The sequence below is a fragment of the Mustelus asterias genome, chromosome 3, assembly GCF_964213995.1.
Source record: "Mustelus asterias chromosome 3, sMusAst1.hap1.1, whole genome shotgun sequence".
Taxonomy (NCBI): Eukaryota; Metazoa; Chordata; class Chondrichthyes; order Carcharhiniformes; family Triakidae; genus Mustelus; species Mustelus asterias.
In genome coordinates, this window is record NC_135803.1 from 140,169,820 (window position 1) to 140,188,116 (window position 18,297).

Genomic DNA, 18,297 nt, shown 5'->3' on the forward strand with positions numbered 1-18,297 from the left:
CTTTGACCCTGTAATCCACATTTAAATTAGTCCTACCAAAATGAATCACCTCACATTTATCAGGGTTAAACGCCATTTGCCATTTTTCAGCCCAGCTTTGCATCCTATCTATGTCTCTTTGCAGCCTACAACAGCCCTCCACCTCATCCACTACTCCACCAATCTTGGTGTCATCAGCAAATTTACTGATCCACCCTTCAGCCCCCTCCTCTAAGTCATTAATAAAGATCACAAAGAGCAGAGAACCAAGCACTGATCCCTGTGGCACTCCGCTAGCAACCTGCCTCCAATCCGAAAATTTTCCATCGACCACCACCCTCTGTCTTCGATCAGACAGCCAGTTACCTATCCAATCGGCCAACTTTCCCTCTATCCCACACCTCCTCACTTTCATCATAATGTGGATAAATGAGAGGTTATCTACTTTGGTAGCAATAATAGGAAGACAGATTATTACTGGAATGGGTGCAAATTGAGAGAGGTGAATACTCAATGAGACCTTGGGGTCCTTGTGTCTCAGTTGCTGAAAGTAAGCGCGCAGGTACAGCAGGCAGTAAAGAAGGTAAATGATATTCATAGCGAGAGGATTTGAGCATAGGAATAGAGATGTTTTGCTGCAATTATATAGGGCATTGGTGAGGCCACACCTGGAGTATTGTGCACAGTTTTGGTGTCCTTACCTGAGGAAGGATGCCCTTTCTATAGAGGGAGTACAGTGAAGGTTTACCAGGCTGATTCCCGGGATGGCAGGTCTTCCATATGAGGAGAGACTAAGTTGGCTAGGATTATATTCACTGGAGTTTCGAAGAATGAGGGGGGTTCTCATAGAAACTTATAAAACTCTACAGATAGATTCAGAAAGAATGTTCCCAATGGTGGGGAGCCCAGAACTAGGGGTCATAGTTTGAGGATAAGGGGGTAAACATTTTACAACTGAGGTGAGGAGAAATTTCTTCACTCAGAGGGTGGTGAATATGTGGAATTCACTACCACAGAATGTAGTTGAGGCCAAAACGTTGTCTGATTTCAAGAAGAAATTGGATATAGCTCTTGGAGCTAAAGAGATCAAGGGATATGGGGAAATCAGGATATTGAATTTGATGATCAGCCATGAACAAAATGAATGGCAGAGCAGGCTGGAAGGGCCGAATGGCCTACTCATGCTTCTACTTTCAATGTTTTATATTTCTTTGGAAATGAGCAGGATAAGGGAACCAGTAGATGTAATATACTTCGATCTCCAAAAAGTTTGCAATAGCGTACCGCACAAATGGCTACTTAATATAAGAGCCCATGGTGTTGTGGGTAGTATATTAGCATGGATAGAGGATTAGCTAACAGATAGAGAATTGGGATAAGAGGGACATTTTCAGGATGGCAACCTGTAACTAGTGGAGTGCCACAGGAATCCGTGCTGGGGCCACAATTATTTACAATGTAGATTAATGACTTGGACAAGGGAAATGAATATACTTTGCCAAATTTGCAGATGCACAAAAAAGGTAGGAAGGCAAGTGGTGAGGATGACACAGAGGGATATGGAGTGGTTAGGTGAGTGGGCAAAAGCTTGACAAATGGAATGTAATGTCAGAAAGTGTGAAGTTATGCATTTTGGTAGGAAGAATAAAGAGGCTGAATATTATTTAAATGGAGAAAGACTATAGAAAACTGCAGCACAGAGGTATTTGGGGGACCTTGTACATAAATCACAAAAAGCTAACATGCAAGTTCAGGTAATTGGGAAAGCAAATGGAATGTTAGCCTTTATTTCAAAGGTGATGGAGTATAAAAATAAAGGCACTAGTTACACCACACCTGAAATACTGTGAGAGTATCTAAGGACAGATGTACTGGCATTGGAGCCAGTCCAAAGAAACTTCACTATGTTGATCCCAGGTATGGGGGGATTTTCTTATGATGAGAGGTTGAGTAGGTTAGGCCTCTACTCATTGGAGTTTAGAAGAATGTGAGGTGACCCTTTTGAGACATATAGAATTCGCCAAGAGGCTTGACAGGGTAGATGCCGAGAGGTTGTTTCCCTTGTGGAAGAGTCTAGGACCAGAGGACATAATCTCAGAGTCAGAGGTCGCCCATTTAAAACAGATTAGGAGGAACTTCTTCTCTCAGAAGGTAGTAAATCTGTGAAATTCTTTACCGCAGAGAACAGTGGTGGCTGGGTCATTAAGTATGTTCAATGCTGAGATAGACAGATTTTTAATCAGTAAAGGAATCAAGGGTTATGGAAATAAAGTGGGAAAGTGGAGTTGAGGATTATATCAGATCAATCATGATCCCACTGAGAGAGCAGACTCGAAGAGCCGAATGGCTTACTTCTGCTCCTATGTCTTATGGTCTATTAACTGGAGATTTTAAGAAAAGGGAATGTGACAGAGAACCGATAGCAATGCCAGATTACTAGTATGAGTGGACAAATGTATGAAGAAGTGAATGTTTATATTTTAGTTTGCTTTACAAAGAAGCCGTGTAAATAAAAAGTCATCAAGTTTCCATTTTTTACCATGTGACAGAGGCACGTCATGTCTCAGTTTATTCTGAACTTCAGACTAATTTTTATATTTTAATACTGACCACATAAGGTTACAAAAATATGGTCACCCAAGAATCACCTGACTTCACCTATGGATTGAGTACAGTTCTTGAGGGATCGAAATGAGCCTTCCGGATTGATGTTGACACAATGCCTTTTCCTGAAACTAATTTTAAAACGTGATTTCAAATTCAATGTCATTCAGATGCAAGGACACTGGCTGACTCAAGCTCCTCCACAACATGGGATGTATAATTGACCTGATCACCCATCTTATTTGGAGAAGTACTTTGGACTTGTAAATTGTCACGTAATGAGACAGCCATGGATTCTGTTTGCTTTCAAAAACAGAAAGAAGCTGTCTTGCAGGCAGAGTTCCACCAGAAACTCCACTGCAATTCATCTAAGCAGTCAAGCCTCCAGCCTCCCATCCATTGACTCTGTCTATACTTCCCGCTGCCTTGGCGAAGCAGCCAGCATAATTAAGGACCCCACGCACCCTGGGCATTCTCTCTTCCACCTTCTTCCGTCGGGAAAAAGATACAAAAGTCTGAGGTCACGTACCAACCGACTCAAGAACAGCTTCCTCCCCTGCCATCAGATTTTTGAATGGACTTACCTTGCATTAAGTTGATCTTTCTCTACACCCTAGCTATAACTGTAATACTACATTCTGCACTCTCTTATTTCCTTCTCTATGAACGGTATGCTTTGTCTGTATAGCATGCAAGAAACAATACTTTTCACTGTACGCTAATACATGTGATAATAAATCAAATCAAAATCAAAAAGATAGTAAACAACAATACTTTGCTTGAAAGGACTTCACACCAGCCCTTTCCAACTTCGGGTTCACCTGAGAACCAACCTCCTGGGAAATTTGACTACAAATAACTTAAGGCTTACTGAGAATCCTCTGTTTTGCAAGACCTTTACTTCAACTAAAGCATCAACTCATCTAAGAAACTAAAGGCCAGCCATAAAAGAGGCAAACATGAATTGAAATTGCATTGTTTTACCTTAATCCGTATCTAATCACAGTGTGTGACAGTGTTTGTGAATTAAGGAGTAAGGTGTCACATTTTAAACCTCCAGGGCAAGTGTGTGACAAGAAATACCTTTTTGTTTGAAACTCACAAAAAGGTTGCTGCTGGGATTATTTAAATTGGGGCAATCACTCTGAGGATAAAAAATCATTCCTTACATACAAAAATATTGTTTATGCACAGAGAAAAAGGGATACGTACATTCTGTCCATGACAGGTGGTAGAAACTGCCTCCTATACAGCTTCAAAAGCCACATAGAGAAACAAAGGTTTCCAAACTCAAAGCACCACGATCATGGCTGATGGCTACAATTTAAGTCATTGTGTGTGTGAGTTGAGTGAATGAGATGTCGCATTTTAAACACCTGGGGAAACTGATAAATAAACTATTTTTAAAAATCTCACAACAGGCTTGCTGCTGGGGTTATTTAAATTGGGACAATCACTCCAAAGATAAGAAAATACACACCTTTTACAAAGAAACATATTAATCACAGGCAGTAAAAAGAAACGCACAAATCATGTCCATGACAGAATGAATAATTTCAAGGGATGATACATAGAGTCAAAAACATCTCTTAACTCATAAGTAACATTTGTTAAATGATTCTGAATGACCTACAAATAAGTTTTATTACTTATCCACATATCCTTTGTTGCCTTTAATGGATGCATAGGTAATGATTAACATAAAGCTGTAAACTAGTTATAGGTTTAGTATACATTTCTTGTTTGTATATGGGAACAGTTACACTGTTTTGACAGGAGCACAGATAAATGAGAATATTTAAGTCAAAAGCTGCTGCTTCGAGCTATTCCTGCCAGGAGATCTGATATCCTGATGTGCTACACTCATTTGTTTTGAGCCATTCTCTCACATTCAAACAAAATTTTTGCCTCAAAGCATTTTTGAAGAAAAATAATTTCCAAACTTGGAATTGTTATTTTTTGAATTTTTGTGGTGTCAAGACAACACTTGAATATAATTCTATACAGCAAAAGGCAGTTGGTGGGATTCTCCGCATGTTTATGTAATTGTTTTCAAGATGAAGTGTTCGAATATTTGAGTCATCTTGATCATTTGCATTGCAGATGGATTCCAGTGGAACATTCCTAGTAAAAAAAAAAACTTGTATTACAGTATGAATTTTTTCAAAATCTGTTTAAATTCAGTCAGCATTTTAATGTCCAGCTCATTATTTGTATTCAAATTATCTTTTAATCAGAGGTGATGTTTTTGGAACTTTCTCAAAAGGCAAGCACAGATGTTATAAACTTAGCTATTCTGAAATCGAGATAGAAATTCCCAGAGGTTCATTCTGTTTGGGGATAGATTACTTATAACATATAATGAGAAAACTTGAGCCTTAGGATAGTAGACTTGAACTAATGTATGGCAAATACTAGCCAAAATACCTACATACTTACAGTATGAATTTTATTTTCCGATACTGGTTTGGCTTACATGTTGTAAGAAATGGGAAAGATAAATGTATGTGGATACTTAGAATAAGCTGACTACCTTTTGGATTCAGTTTACAGGGGGAAAAACCTTTTAACATCTCATTTCTCCAAAATGCCCCAAATTACTTTGAACTGCCGTAATTGTTCTTATACAAAAAAACATGACAATCATTTTGTTTAGAATAAGATCCTGCAACAGCAATTTGATGAATGAGAAACAAATAAGTCTATTTTTGTTGACATTAGTCGAGGTAGGAATGTTGGTCAGCACACACAACAATAACCTGCACTTCATCAAATGGGATCTATAACATGTACCCAAACAGACCAACTGTTCAGTGACTTGCCTGAAACACCACCCCTTCAACTATGCAACTCTCCTTAGTGTTTGCTGAATTACGTGCTCATTTCCTGAGGTAGGGCTTTAAAGCACAACCTTCTGGCTTAGATATCATTTTTTTCATCATCTATGGTTTAGTTAACCCAAGGAATATGTACCTGTCAGCAATAGATTGTACCTTGAATGTTTTTCTGTTACCTGATTAAGTTGTCATTCAGTCTCAGAAAGTGAAGCGCCTTCATTTCAGCAATTCCAGCAGGAATTCTTTTCAACATATTGTGATCCAAAAATAGTTCTCTCATAGTATTGTAAGTGCCAAAGAAAGAAACTGGGTCAATTCCATTGCTGGTTAGTTTGTTGAAAGAAAGATACAAGATTTCTAATCCTGGTTCCATGTGAGCAAAAACGAAGCCTGGAATTCTCTGAATCTGATTATGAACAAGTATAAGATACAGCAGACCTTTAGGTAGGTGTGATGGAACATGAATTATCTTGTTGTGTGAGAGGTCCAGATATTCTAGGTTCCTAAATGATGAACAGGAATTTTTATTTACTTGAAATACAATTTGCTTAACTTTACATTCTTCTACAATATGCAGAAAATTATATCCTGTTGAAGTACAAGGTTAAAGTAGCAGATACTAACCATAGATCAATTGCTCTCACTGCTTCAATAATAAAGGAATGCCACTAAAAATATTTAAAATGATGACATTTATATAGAATTAATATTATTTCCTGATTGCCTTATTTCTAATTAATGTGTCAGTTGTACAAGGTATTAGTACTTGGTTTTAAAGGGAAACATAAGAGTTAATGACTGAGTATTGACTATAATTAGTTAAGTATTTAGATTTGTCAATTGGGTGCATTTAACTATTTCAATCTGCACAGATTAGCTTTTTGTAATGCACTTGCTATAGATCTGCTCCATGCATATCTAAGAGCTACATTCACATTTGATAATCACTGGAATGTACTTTTGCATACTGTATTACTCAAAAAGACTTTTGACTGAACTAACTTTAAAATTTATAATGTGTACATAACAGCATCAATTAATAGTTACAAACATTTCATTAGAATCAAAATACTCACTCAAGCTTTATCCAAGCAAATGGTGATATCCTGGTTTCATCAAGCTTATTATTCCTTAGAACCATTACATTCAAATTAGTTGTCTTATTCAAACTAACTTCAGTTATTTCTTCGATATCATTGTCTTCAAGGTAAAGCTCCTACATTTTAGAAAAACAAACACATTTCATGTCAAAAGAGGAGGTTGGAGTATATAAGGCCCATTCACGTAGTGAAGCAATGACTTAAAAGTTACATTAAGTAGGTTTTATAGCTTTACAGGAAGGTGAAAAATTGTGCATGATGTTTGCAAAAGAAACAATTCTGTAGGTTTATTATGCTATTATCAGGAGGTCTTGAGGAGCTGTGGTAACGTCCCTAACTCTGGAGCGGAAGCACCGGATTCAAGACCCACTTCAGGACTTGATGGTCACAGAAGGTGCATTCATAATGTGGCCAAATAAATTGATAATCAGCCTCTAGGTCTTTCCAATATGCCTGATGGCAGACAGTAAGAGTGAAAAGTTTCCTGGTCAATCATTCTACAGAAGGAAATGGCAAACTACTGCAGTACTTTGCCAAGCAAAATTCTGGACCAATGGTTAAGGAAACAAGTGTATGGATTCCAATCCAGTGGAAGTCCATGGTCACCAATGTCCTCATAGGGCATGGTACTTTGGGGAGGAGGAGGATACTATTGTAATCATTACAGTCAAACACATGTTTTGAAAATGATATAAACCCTGAGCATTTGCAAAACATGGGCGAGATTCTTCGGCCTCCCAGCTTGTTTCCCGCCGGCAGGAGGTGGCGCATTGTTTGCTCGCGACGCGATTCTCTGTTCTTGCTGCTGTCAATGGGAATTCCCATTGATGTTATCCCACACCTGCGGGAAAGCCGCGGGTGGGGGTGCACTGCTGACAGGACCGGAGAATCCCGCTGGTGTAAACAGGCGGAGAATTCTGGCCCATATTGCACATCAATTGCACTATTTTGTATAATTTCCCCAGTAATATCATCTAATTATTGAAAATTTGTAATAGATGTCGCCAGATACAAATCACTTGAAACGCAGAACGTGGTGAATGAATAAATATTTTGTAAATTTGGTTTTGGAGAACATGGGAATAATACATATAAAATAAGATGTTTTGTGTGTTTAAACTTGATGTGTTTGCACTTCCAGTCAACTTTTAAGAATTTGGCAAGTAAGTTTTGAGTTATAATTTAATTCAGATACCACATTATCCATGCAAAAGATCAGCATTTTGCCAACGTAGCATATGGGTTTAGAGTTATTTGACTGTCAGAAACACATACTTTTTAATGTAATAACACTGTATTTCATAGCATCTGTTATGGAAAAATCCCGCGATTACATTTGGTACAGTGTCAAATGGATGAAAATAAGGTGGGTCTTATTTTGACCTAATTACTTGCATTTCAGCATCTGTGTCAGATAAAATCAAATTTAATTTTGGAAAATTACTGCCTGAATGTTAGTTGCTGTCGACAGTAACTGTTGACAGACAAAAGTTGAGCAAAAACCATCATCAACTCGTCTTAAAACAAAGCCTACTTTCATTGCAAACTACCACACGATCTTGAACTTTCCATCTTCTTTAAAATCCTTGAATTTATTGTTACCTCCCATATTTGAGTCTATCTTTCTGGCATTTCCATTTCCAATCAGTTTTTGTCCATATCACACACTGGAACAGCCTTAATCAGAATCATAAGTGATACAAATCTGTGCTGGGAGAGGGTTCCCTGTATCCATGGGGAAGATCCTTTTTAGAATTTTTTTGAGATCAGGGCTCTGCCCTGGCAACGTGATGTCATGGAATCCACCTACTGAATATCTTTTAACTAAGTGTCGAAAGATATGGCGGGAAAAGCCAGCAGTGGAGCAGGCGGGCAGCACACCAATTTCCCTGCCTGAGTTAACACTTATGGGGAGGCAGTGGGCAAGTGGTAGTGTCACTGGACTAGTAATCCAGAGACCCAGAGTAATGCTCTGGGGATCAGGGTTCAAAACCCACCATGGCAGATGGTGGAATTTGAATTTAATAAAAGATATCTGGAATTAAGAATCTACGGATGACCACAAAAGCATTGTCACAAAAACCCATCTGGTTCACTAATGTGCTTTAGGCAAGAACATCTGCCGCCCTTACCTGGTCTGGCCTACATGTGACTCTAGACCCACAGCAATGTGGTTGACTCTCAACTGCCTCTGAAATGGACGGCAGTTAGGGATGGGCAATAAATGCTGGCCCAGCCAGCGACGCCCACATCCCATGTACAAAGAAAAAAAAGTTATAAAATGATAAAATTCCATCTGAAAGGTCGATCTGGAGGAACTATAAATGGAAACAGTAGCATCATTAGCAGTCTGAAAAAATGGGACCAGTGGTTATGATCTGAATTGTTGAACTTGAAATTGAGTGGAAGATTATAGTTGGATAGGAAGATGCCATTGGAATGTGAGCAGATTTTGTAGTTGATGGAAGGGCAGACCAGGGTGTCACATAGGGAACCACTGCTTCAGAATGCTGAAAGAGATGAGAAGGGAAGATATGTTTGGACATATCTGTAGTGCAATGATGTCCACTATATGTGTGGGCATTTCTGTGTAGAAATTAAGCAGGATGATCCATTGAAAATGGAGGTTAGTGGGGAGGATAATGAGGACATGGGAAACACTCTAATGGTTGTGAAAGGGAGGGAATGGGGGAAGGCAGAAGTGTAGGAAATGGGGCGGACAAACCCGAGGGCCCTGGAGCCCATAGTGGTTCAATATTAATTCTCCACTCTGCTCTCACTTCTCTGCCCTTGGCTTCCTGCACTGTTCCAATGAAGCCTATCAGAAAACAAAACCTCATTTTTTGATTGTGCACTTTACAACCTACTATTGAGCATCAAATTTCAGATCATAACCACCACTCCTGTTTTTTTTTGGATAGCAGATACAGACAATAATCCTATCGTTGCCATTTCGAACACTTCTAGTCTGATCTTTTTCTCTTGTTCCATTACCATGCACTTTTGCCTTGATCCGTCATTCCTTTTGACATTTAATCACTTCTGCTTTCATCCTACTACAAACCTGCTCTTTTTTTCCCTCCCATTCTTTGCCTCTATGCTTGCTAAAAATGTTTTACATCTATAATATTATCCAGTTCTGATAAATGTCACTGGCCTGAAATGTTAACTTTGATTCTCTCTCCATTGATACTGTCCAACTTGCTATATATTTCCTGCGATTTCTGTTAGATTTCAGTTTCACGGCGACTGTAGTACTCTGCCTTTTAAGAATTACTGTTTAATAGAGTGTGATGGATTTCCAAGGTAAACAGGGAAACCTCCCTGCTCTACAGCCATGTGATTTTTTTTAACATTTATCTGAGGGGGCAGATAGGACCTCAGCTTAACCCCTCATCTGAATAACAACTCCTTGCAGAAGCCAGAAGCACCTGTGCTTTATGTACTTGAATTTTGGTGTGGAACTTGAACCCCAGATCTTGCAGAGAATTGTCACAGACACAATGGTACAAATGGTTTCCAATACGGTGACTATTCCATGATTCTACTGACCCCGATGTGAGAGTCCTATCTGTGAACTGGCACAAAAAAACTACTGGATTATAGATGTGGAATTATTGCACTTGGGCTTACATGGGTCAATTATTAGTTTTTAATGATTTACTTGTTGAATGTAATATATCAGTATACTAATTGAAAAGATTCTTGGACACTTTGAATATGGCATCTTCTACGTTTTATGTATTGATGACTTTTTGACAAATAATTCCACTGTTAGCTATGCACATTAAAATTTATTAAAACTTTGTTTCAAACTCAAACTGATCATAAAATATGAGTCTTTAAAATTATGTTTGGCATCAGTAAATTCTCAGTGGCTAATTCTGACAATTTAGTTTTCTAGATATAAATCGTATACACAGGGACATAATTACACAAACACACATTTCTGAATATAGAATCTCAAAGCAGTTCAATAATAATTTGAATGTGAAGGAAAATAAAGCCTTTCTTTACCTCGATGGAAGGAGGAAGAGCTTGTGGTATGGTTCTAAATTTATTTTTTCCCAGTCGTAAGTAAGCCAGTCGCTTAAGAGGTCTGAAGACCAATGGTTGAACATTACCTTCACTGAGCTCATTACCTTCCAGGTCCAAGTTGACTATTTTATTTAGACCTGGTGAAATTTAATAAAAAATTATGCAATTGGTCACACACATTTATGGCATCCTGCTTGATTTCTCTCTGGTAGTAATTCATAAATTTGCCATAACATATGTACCATAATCAACATTGCAATTGAACTTTTAGCTTTAAAACACTTAGGGGGAAATTTTATCTTCTTGTCCCAACCGCTGATGGGTAGGGTGAGCCAGTAAGATCGCAAGAGAGGCAAAAAATTGGATTCACACCTGATTTCTCGCCTCTTGTGATCTTACCGGCACCAGAAATCTGGCGAGATCAGCCTCGCACCCGAAAAGGATGCCCACCGTGCACCCTGGCATTGCCAGCCTGGAAAACAGGCAGTGCCCACCGAGGACTAGGCAGTGCCAAGGGGGAAGGGTGGGGCCTGAAGGGGCAAGACCTAAGGCTGAGGCGGATGGGCAAACACTACACACTGCAACTGTGATTGGACAGTGGGGGACGCCTCACACTCTGTAACTGGCAATCGACTGGGACGGGGAGGGGTGATCGACCGGCCTTTGGTGGGCGGGGGGCGATCAACTGCGGAGACCAACGATAGTGGAATGAGGCGGAGGCGGGCCATTGGCTGCAGAGCCCAGGATGGGGGGTATAGAGACAGTGACAGATCTGCGCGTGCACCGTCTCCTGTGAGCTGCTGGCTTTCGGTGTGCTTAGGCCCCGTCCTTCCGGGTTTAGCAATTTTTATTGCTCGGAGTGCGGTACGATTGGATTTTTAACTCGTCCAAAAAATTGGTGCGATTCTCTCCCATTTTCATGCTCGTTCAGCACTTCGAATTTTTTTGGTAAGATCGTCCCCTTAATGTGTGATGTGTATAGTGAAATTTGCCTGAAATTTACAAATACTATTATGCATACTTAGTTTAGAAATAGATCAGAAGTGTTCCGCAGGGCTCTGTATTGGGACCTCTGCTGTTTGTGATTTATATAAACGATCTGGAAGAAGGTATAACTGGGGTGATCAGTAAGTTTGCGGACGACACAAAATTGGCAGGACTTGCAGATAGTGAGGAGCATTGTCAGAAGCTGCAGAAGGATATAGATAGGCTGGAAATTTGGGCAAAGAAATGGCAGATGGAGTTCAATCCTGATAAATGCGAAGTGATGCATTTTGGTAGAAATAATGTAGGGAGGAGCTATACGATAAATGGCAGAACCATAAAGGGTGTAGATACGCAGAGGGACCTGGGTGTGCAAGTCCACAGATCCTTGAAGGTGACGTCACAGGTGGAGAAGGTGGTGAAGAAGGCATATGGCATGCTTGCCTTTATAGGACGGGGCATAGAGTATAAAAGTTGGGGTCTGATGTTGCAGATGTATAGAACGTTGGTTCGGCCGCATTTGGAATACTGCGTCCAGTTCTGGTCGCCACACTACCAGAAGGACGTGGAGGCTTTGGAGAGAGTACAGAGGAGGTTTACCAGGATGTTGCCTGGTATGCAGGGGCTTAGTTATGAGGAGAAATTGGGTAAACTGGGGTTGTTCTCCCTGGTAAGACGGAGGATGAGGGGAGACTTAATAGAGGTGTATAAAATTATGAAAGGCATAGCTAGGGTGAACGGTGGGAAGCTTTTCCCCAGGGCGGTGGTGACGTTCACGAGGGGTCATAGGTTCAAGGTGAAGGGAGGGAAGTTTAACACAGATATCAGAAGGACATAATTTACACAGAGGGTGATGGGGGCCTGGAATGCGCTGCCAGGCAAGGTGGTGGAGGCGGACACACTGGGAACATTTAAGACTTATCTAGATAGCCATATGAACGGAGTGGGAATGGAGGGATACAAAAGAATGGTCTAGTTTGGACCAGGGAGCGGCACGGGCTTGAAGGGCCGAAGGGCCTGTTCCTGTGCTGTATTGTTCTTTGTTCTTAAACCTCTTAGGTTAAGTTATACAAAATAGTATTTTTATTGAACGTAACTGAAATTTATTTAATATATAGTTAAATATTGGTTTTAATGAATGAAAATTGTTTTTCACTTCAATGGAACTTGCAGTCTAATTTCACCCAAATATATCAACAAACTAAAAAGCTTCGTATCTTCTCTATTTCATGTTTAATTACAAAATGTTTATGTGTTGTAGAATTTTTTACTTTTAATTCTGTTGCAATTCTTGAAAGAACATCATTACTTTTAAGACATAGGGGCCGATTTTACCAAATCGGCTCTAAGTGCCGGGTGCGGTCGTAAATCAGACCCGCGCCCGGCAGCCGCGCTCCAACGCCCCCATACGCCTTTTTTCGGTGTGGGTCCAGTGGGCGGGGCCAAGCGCATTTGCATCTGTCGGAGCACCGAACTGCACATGCGCAGTTCAAAGCCGACAGCACTCAGCGCGCCCGAGCGCGAAAGTCAAAGGCAGCGCTGACAGCACTGCTGTCTGCGCTGCCTTTGACTTTCCCTGGTGGAGCGGGGGGGGGGTGAGGGTAGGGGTGGGTGGGATGTGACGTCTCTTCCCTGGGGGGTGGGGGGGGGGAGAGATAGGGGGGGATCTGACGTCTCTTCCGGGGGGGTGGGGGGGGGGATGTGACATCTCTTCCCTGAAGGGGGGGATCTGACATTTCTTCCCTGAGGGAGGGGGGGGGGGGGCGAGGATGTGACGTCTCTTCCCTGAGGGGGGGGGGGCGGGGGGTAGGGCGAGGATGTGACGTCTCTTCCCTGAGGGGGGTGGTAGGGGGGGATGTGACATCTCTTCCCTGAAGGGGGGGATCTGACATCTCTCCCCTGAGGGGGGGGGGATGTGACACCTCTACCCTGAGGGGGGTAGGGGGGGGGGATCTGACATCTCTTCCCTGGGGGGGGGGGATGATGTGACATTTTCCCCCCCAGGGGCAGAGATGTCACATCCCCCCCTACCCCCCCCCCCCCCTCAGGGAAGAGATGTCACATCCCGCCCCTCCCCACACCCAGTGAAGAGACATCATCCTACCATCAGGACTCCTGGAGCAAGGCCAGGATCCAGGATCGCAAGATGCTTTCGACGGACACCAGCGATCAAGGTAGGTCGGGGGTCCGATCCCGGGGAAGTGGGGGGGGGGTGCTGCATCCCGGGGTGGTCCGATCGGGGGTGGTGGGGGGCTGTCGGGGTGGTTCGCGGGGGCGGTCCGCGAAGGGTGGACAGGGGCGATTCGGCGGTTCAGTTGCTGAGTTGAAGCCCTATCGGACTTGAATTCAGCAACACGGTAAATGCGCGGGCGCCGATCGAATCGGACCTTCGTAAAGTAGGAATCTTTGGGTAAGTTGGGCGCGGGCTTCATTATGCCGATTTAAATGCATGCAAATGCATTTAAATCGGCCCGCTGGCCGATTCGGGCGCGCGCCGGATCACCGCCTGGATCGGCCGTTTGGTAAAGGCGCGATTGGCCTTGGGTCGGGTCTGGACCGCGTTTTAGGCCCGACCCCCAACTTTACTACGGTTTCTCGCCCGAAAACGGGTGCGAAGGTTTGGTAAAATCGGGCCCATTGTGTTAGCTGCATCAATATTAGGACCTCAAGCTTCCGCTGAGTCACTCATTTAGTTCATCAAAATTCACCTGAAATAAGCCAAACCAGCACTAAAAGTGTGGTATTTCATGCATAAATTAAGTCCAGTGCAAAACGTGTTTTTGTAATGTTTTGCACTAGTTTTAAACAATATGCCAGAAATTGACCATACCCGTGATCAAATTAATCTCGGTTGGAAGTTTCTGCTAAGTACATACATTTGCACCTCATGAGGAGGATATAGGGACACCAATAGACATGTTTTAAAAGCTTTTGAATTTAGTTTTATTCCAAATGTACTGAGAAACTGATAACATTACATCTGTATAGCTATTAAAAGGCTCTGTATAGATGTTAAAGTAATTTTCACTTATTTAAAATCAGATTATTCACAGGGGTTGACTATATATGCAGATTTTAAAAATATTTATTTTTTGTGACAACCCCATTTTCAGCTATATTAATTAAACTGCACCAAAGCTAAAACCCTACCCCTCAATATTTAAAAGAGAAATACCCTCGAAAGTTTCTTCGTCCAATCGTTGAAGAAGGTTGTCATTTAACTTTAATTCAACAAGTGTTCGAGGGAGTTGAAGAGGCATCTGGATCAACAAATTTTGATCCATGTATAGGCGTTCCAGTTTTTTTAATCTCTGGAAAAAAGCATACAATTTTAATTAAAATCTGGCTGTATGTCAGTGCACATAATATTCATGTGGTTCAGTTAAAGACATAAATACATTTATTAATGTTTCAACCAAAATTTATTTTATGCGATTAACCATTGATGCTTTGAAATATGAAACTGCAAGTTTGTTGGAATAAATTTGGATATTTTGCTATGTGTTATTATGGATTTACAGGATTTGTGTACTTAAATGACACAGTGGTTAGTTAGCACTGCTGCCTCAGAGTGCCATGGACCCAGGTTCGATTCCCGGCTTGGGTCACTGTCTGTGCGGAGTCTGCTTGTTCTCCCTGTGTCTGCTGTGCTAAATTCTCCCTCCGTGTACCCGAACAGGCGCAGAGTGTGGCGATTAGGGGATTTTCACAGTAACTTCATTGCAGTGTTAATGTAAGCCGACTTGTGACACTAATAAATAAACTTTAAACTTTGAAAAATGTCATGGTGACGCTCATTTCCATTAATCCATCAAGCTCTGCTCCTGCCCTCCATCTACCTCAGTAGTTTCTAGCATACTGGGCAGGATTTTATGGCCTCGCTCAAGTGAGATCGGAAATTCTCGCCCAAGGTCAACGGACATTTCCGTTGTTCACCCATCGCCCAGTCTGACTCCCTGGCAGGCAAGGCGGTAGAATTCCGACTGTCTTATATTTGTTTACATTACGTTATGTTAATAACCTTGTGTTCAAGTTATTTGCTGAATTTTGGGTTTAGCTAGGATTCATTGTGAGTTTCAAATCTTACTCAACATTTGTACAAATAATTATTGCACCAAAATATAGCGTCACTAGGCTCACTATATCTGATTGCAGGTTAGAACCATAATTGTTTGGTTGTCACTGGTTTCCAGTCTCAAAACTGTTATTCACTTAAGTATTGTTTAAAAAAACCTCAAAAACACAATATTTGGCTATCCATGTCCTGAATTATAGATCAGTTTGTGATACGAGTACTTGTCAAAGCATAAAATAAACGTGGGATAGGACACTCAACTCATTAAATTAGCCATGGAAGCATATTATGGAAAGTGTTTGACATGACTTATGTTATCTAGATTCTGAAGTGATCGATATTCTGAAGTGATCTGTGACATTGCAAATTCTACAATAACAACTTGGATTTTTATAACACCTTTAACTTTAAAAACGTTCAAAGTCACTTCACAGAGAATCAGACAAAAATGGACACTGTGCCAAAGAAGGAAATATGAGGGCATGACCAAAAGCTTGACCATTGAGGTGAAATTTAAGGAGTCTTAAAGGATGAGAGGTTGGTGAAGCTATGGATAATTCAACAGAAGGTGGGCTGAGGCAGAACTGTGTTATAGCGTTGAAAATAGGTGGCCTTGGTAATGATAAGAATTAGATTGGAAACTGAACTCGAGATCTAATAAGAATTAAAGATTGCCAACACTCTAATTTAGCCATATCCAAGTAAAGGATGGAGATGCTGAGGATACAATTTGTGGTAACTGGCTCAAAGACAACTTTGCTGTTTCTAAAACTTAACTGGAGGCAATTTACTCTTCCAAGACTGGATATCAGACAAACAATATGACAACATAGAGGCAGTGAATGGAACAAAAGAAGTGATGAGATGTTGGGACTTAATGTCTTTGGATAATCTCACCAAGGAACAGAATGTGGTTGAGGAAGAAACAAAGGATAGATCCTTTGGCAGATTCCAGAAGTAATGGCTCTGTGTGCGAAGAGAAGCCACTTCTGGCTATACTAGGACAGCTAAGAGTGGAACCAAATGAGAGCAATCTCACTGAACTGGCCAACAAATGCAATGTTTTTGTCTTTCTTCAACGAGGTTGCCAGACCTGCCAGACATTTTCTGCTTTTATTTCAGATTTCCAGTTTTCGCAGTATTTTACTTATGTAACAGGAGAAAGGTTTTGGTCAAGGATAATCAAATGCTTGCAGAGAGATTGAGGAGGGTAAAGAGGTATAATTCCCCACAGTCACCAAGGATATAATTTGTGACATTGATTCAGACTTTTTGCTGCAGTGGTAGGGACAGAAACCTGATTGAAGAAATACAAATATGGGATTGTGGGACAAATAGGCATGGATTTGGGAGATCACAGCATCTTCAAATGCCTTGGAAAGAAAGGAAGTTGAGTTAAAAGAACAGGGCATGAAGGGTATGCTTTCTGAAATGCAACTGATAACAGCAGTTTAGAAACAAGAGGAACATATTTGAAGTAAGAAAAACATTTATAATGTTGTCTAGAATGGGTGCTAGGAAATGAAGCTGGATGGTTAATATTTTATTGATAGTGCTGTCAAGAGAATAAGAGGTCAACCTCAGAGGCAAACTATGTTCAGAAAGGGTATGAGGGTTAAGGGATTGATAGAATGACAGGATTCAGACTCTGTGCAGAGGTTGGGCTTGGCCTGAAAGCAGCAGCTAGAGGTTTGCGAGCTGAATTTTTTCAAGCTTCGTCATACAGTGACCGGTGAATTTCTCGAGTTTGTTAGCAGTGTTTCTTGCTGGCATTAGCAGCACGTATCGGGTGGAATTCACCTATCTTAAATTTATGCATCCCGGGAATCACACCGACCAGCCCAGCTTTATAAAAAGTGGCATCTCAATCTCCACGTACAGACAGGCCACCCTCCCCACTCTGCTCGCACTGACATGGCAACCCCCACTGGCAAGGGGAGCACTCCCAACCCCTCAACACAGAAGGGCATCTTCCTTCCACCACTAAAAGAACGCACCACCCCCCCACCCCCCGCCCTCTGCACACCATGCAGGCATAAGTTGATCTAAACCCCCCTGCCTACCACAACCAGTGACCTCAACACCCACCCCCTCCCCCCACCAAAGAGAGTCACTCCCAACTGGGGTTTCCTCAGGCCACCCTCAGGACCTCCAGTGCCAACGTTCCCTCTGGTCCTTCTGCGCCTGCACCTCCTTAATAATTGTACCTCTTAGTTTATACAGTCTGCCCATGTTCTTCTCAGCAAATGCACCACCTCTCACTTCTCTGCATTGAACTTCATCTGCTTCCTTTCTGCCCATTCCACCAACTTGTCCATGTGCTTTGAAATCCTACACAATCCACACAGTTTGCAATGCTTCCAAATTTCATGTCAGCCTCAAACTTTGAAATTGCCCCCTGCACACCAAGATCTAGATCATTAATATATATCAGGAAAGGCAAGGGTCCAAATGCCAACTGATGGGGGACTCTACTACAAACCTTCCTCCAGCCCGAAAAAAACCCCTGTTTCCTATTACTCAGTCAGTTTTGTATCCATGTTGCTACTGTTGTGTGGCACTGTATTGAATGTCTTTTGAAAGTTCTTGTACACCACATTAATGGCAATACCCTCATCAACTTTTTCTGTTCCCTCTTCAAAAAAACTCCAGCATGTTAGTTAAACATGAATTCCCCTTC

General features: G+C 41.4%; 2 protein-coding genes across 7 annotated transcripts in view; one reads left to right on the forward strand and one right to left on the reverse strand.

The window, feature by feature from the left end:
- The window catches only part of cenpp (centromere protein P), a 282,096-nt gene that overhangs the window by 220,393 nt on the left and 43,406 nt on the right, over positions 1–18,297 (forward strand). The window lies entirely within an intron of this gene.
- ecm2 (extracellular matrix protein 2, female organ and adipocyte specific) overlaps positions 2,517–18,297 on the reverse strand; it is a 30,710-nt gene continuing 14,929 nt past the window's right edge. For all 4 annotated transcript variants that reach the window (XM_078209752.1, XM_078209753.1, XM_078209754.1 and 1 more), the window contains 5 exons: positions 14,718–14,853; positions 10,538–10,695; positions 6,497–6,636; positions 5,597–5,923; positions 2,517–4,707 (listed from right to left, as the gene is read on the reverse strand). In XM_078209752.1, coding sequence (XP_078065878.1) covers positions 4,536–4,707; positions 5,597–5,923; positions 6,497–6,636; positions 10,538–10,695; positions 14,718–14,853 — 933 coding nt within the window. In that variant the 3' untranslated portion in view covers positions 2,517–4,535. The remainder of the gene's footprint in view (positions 4,708–5,596; positions 5,924–6,496; positions 6,637–10,537; positions 10,696–14,717; positions 14,854–18,297) is intronic.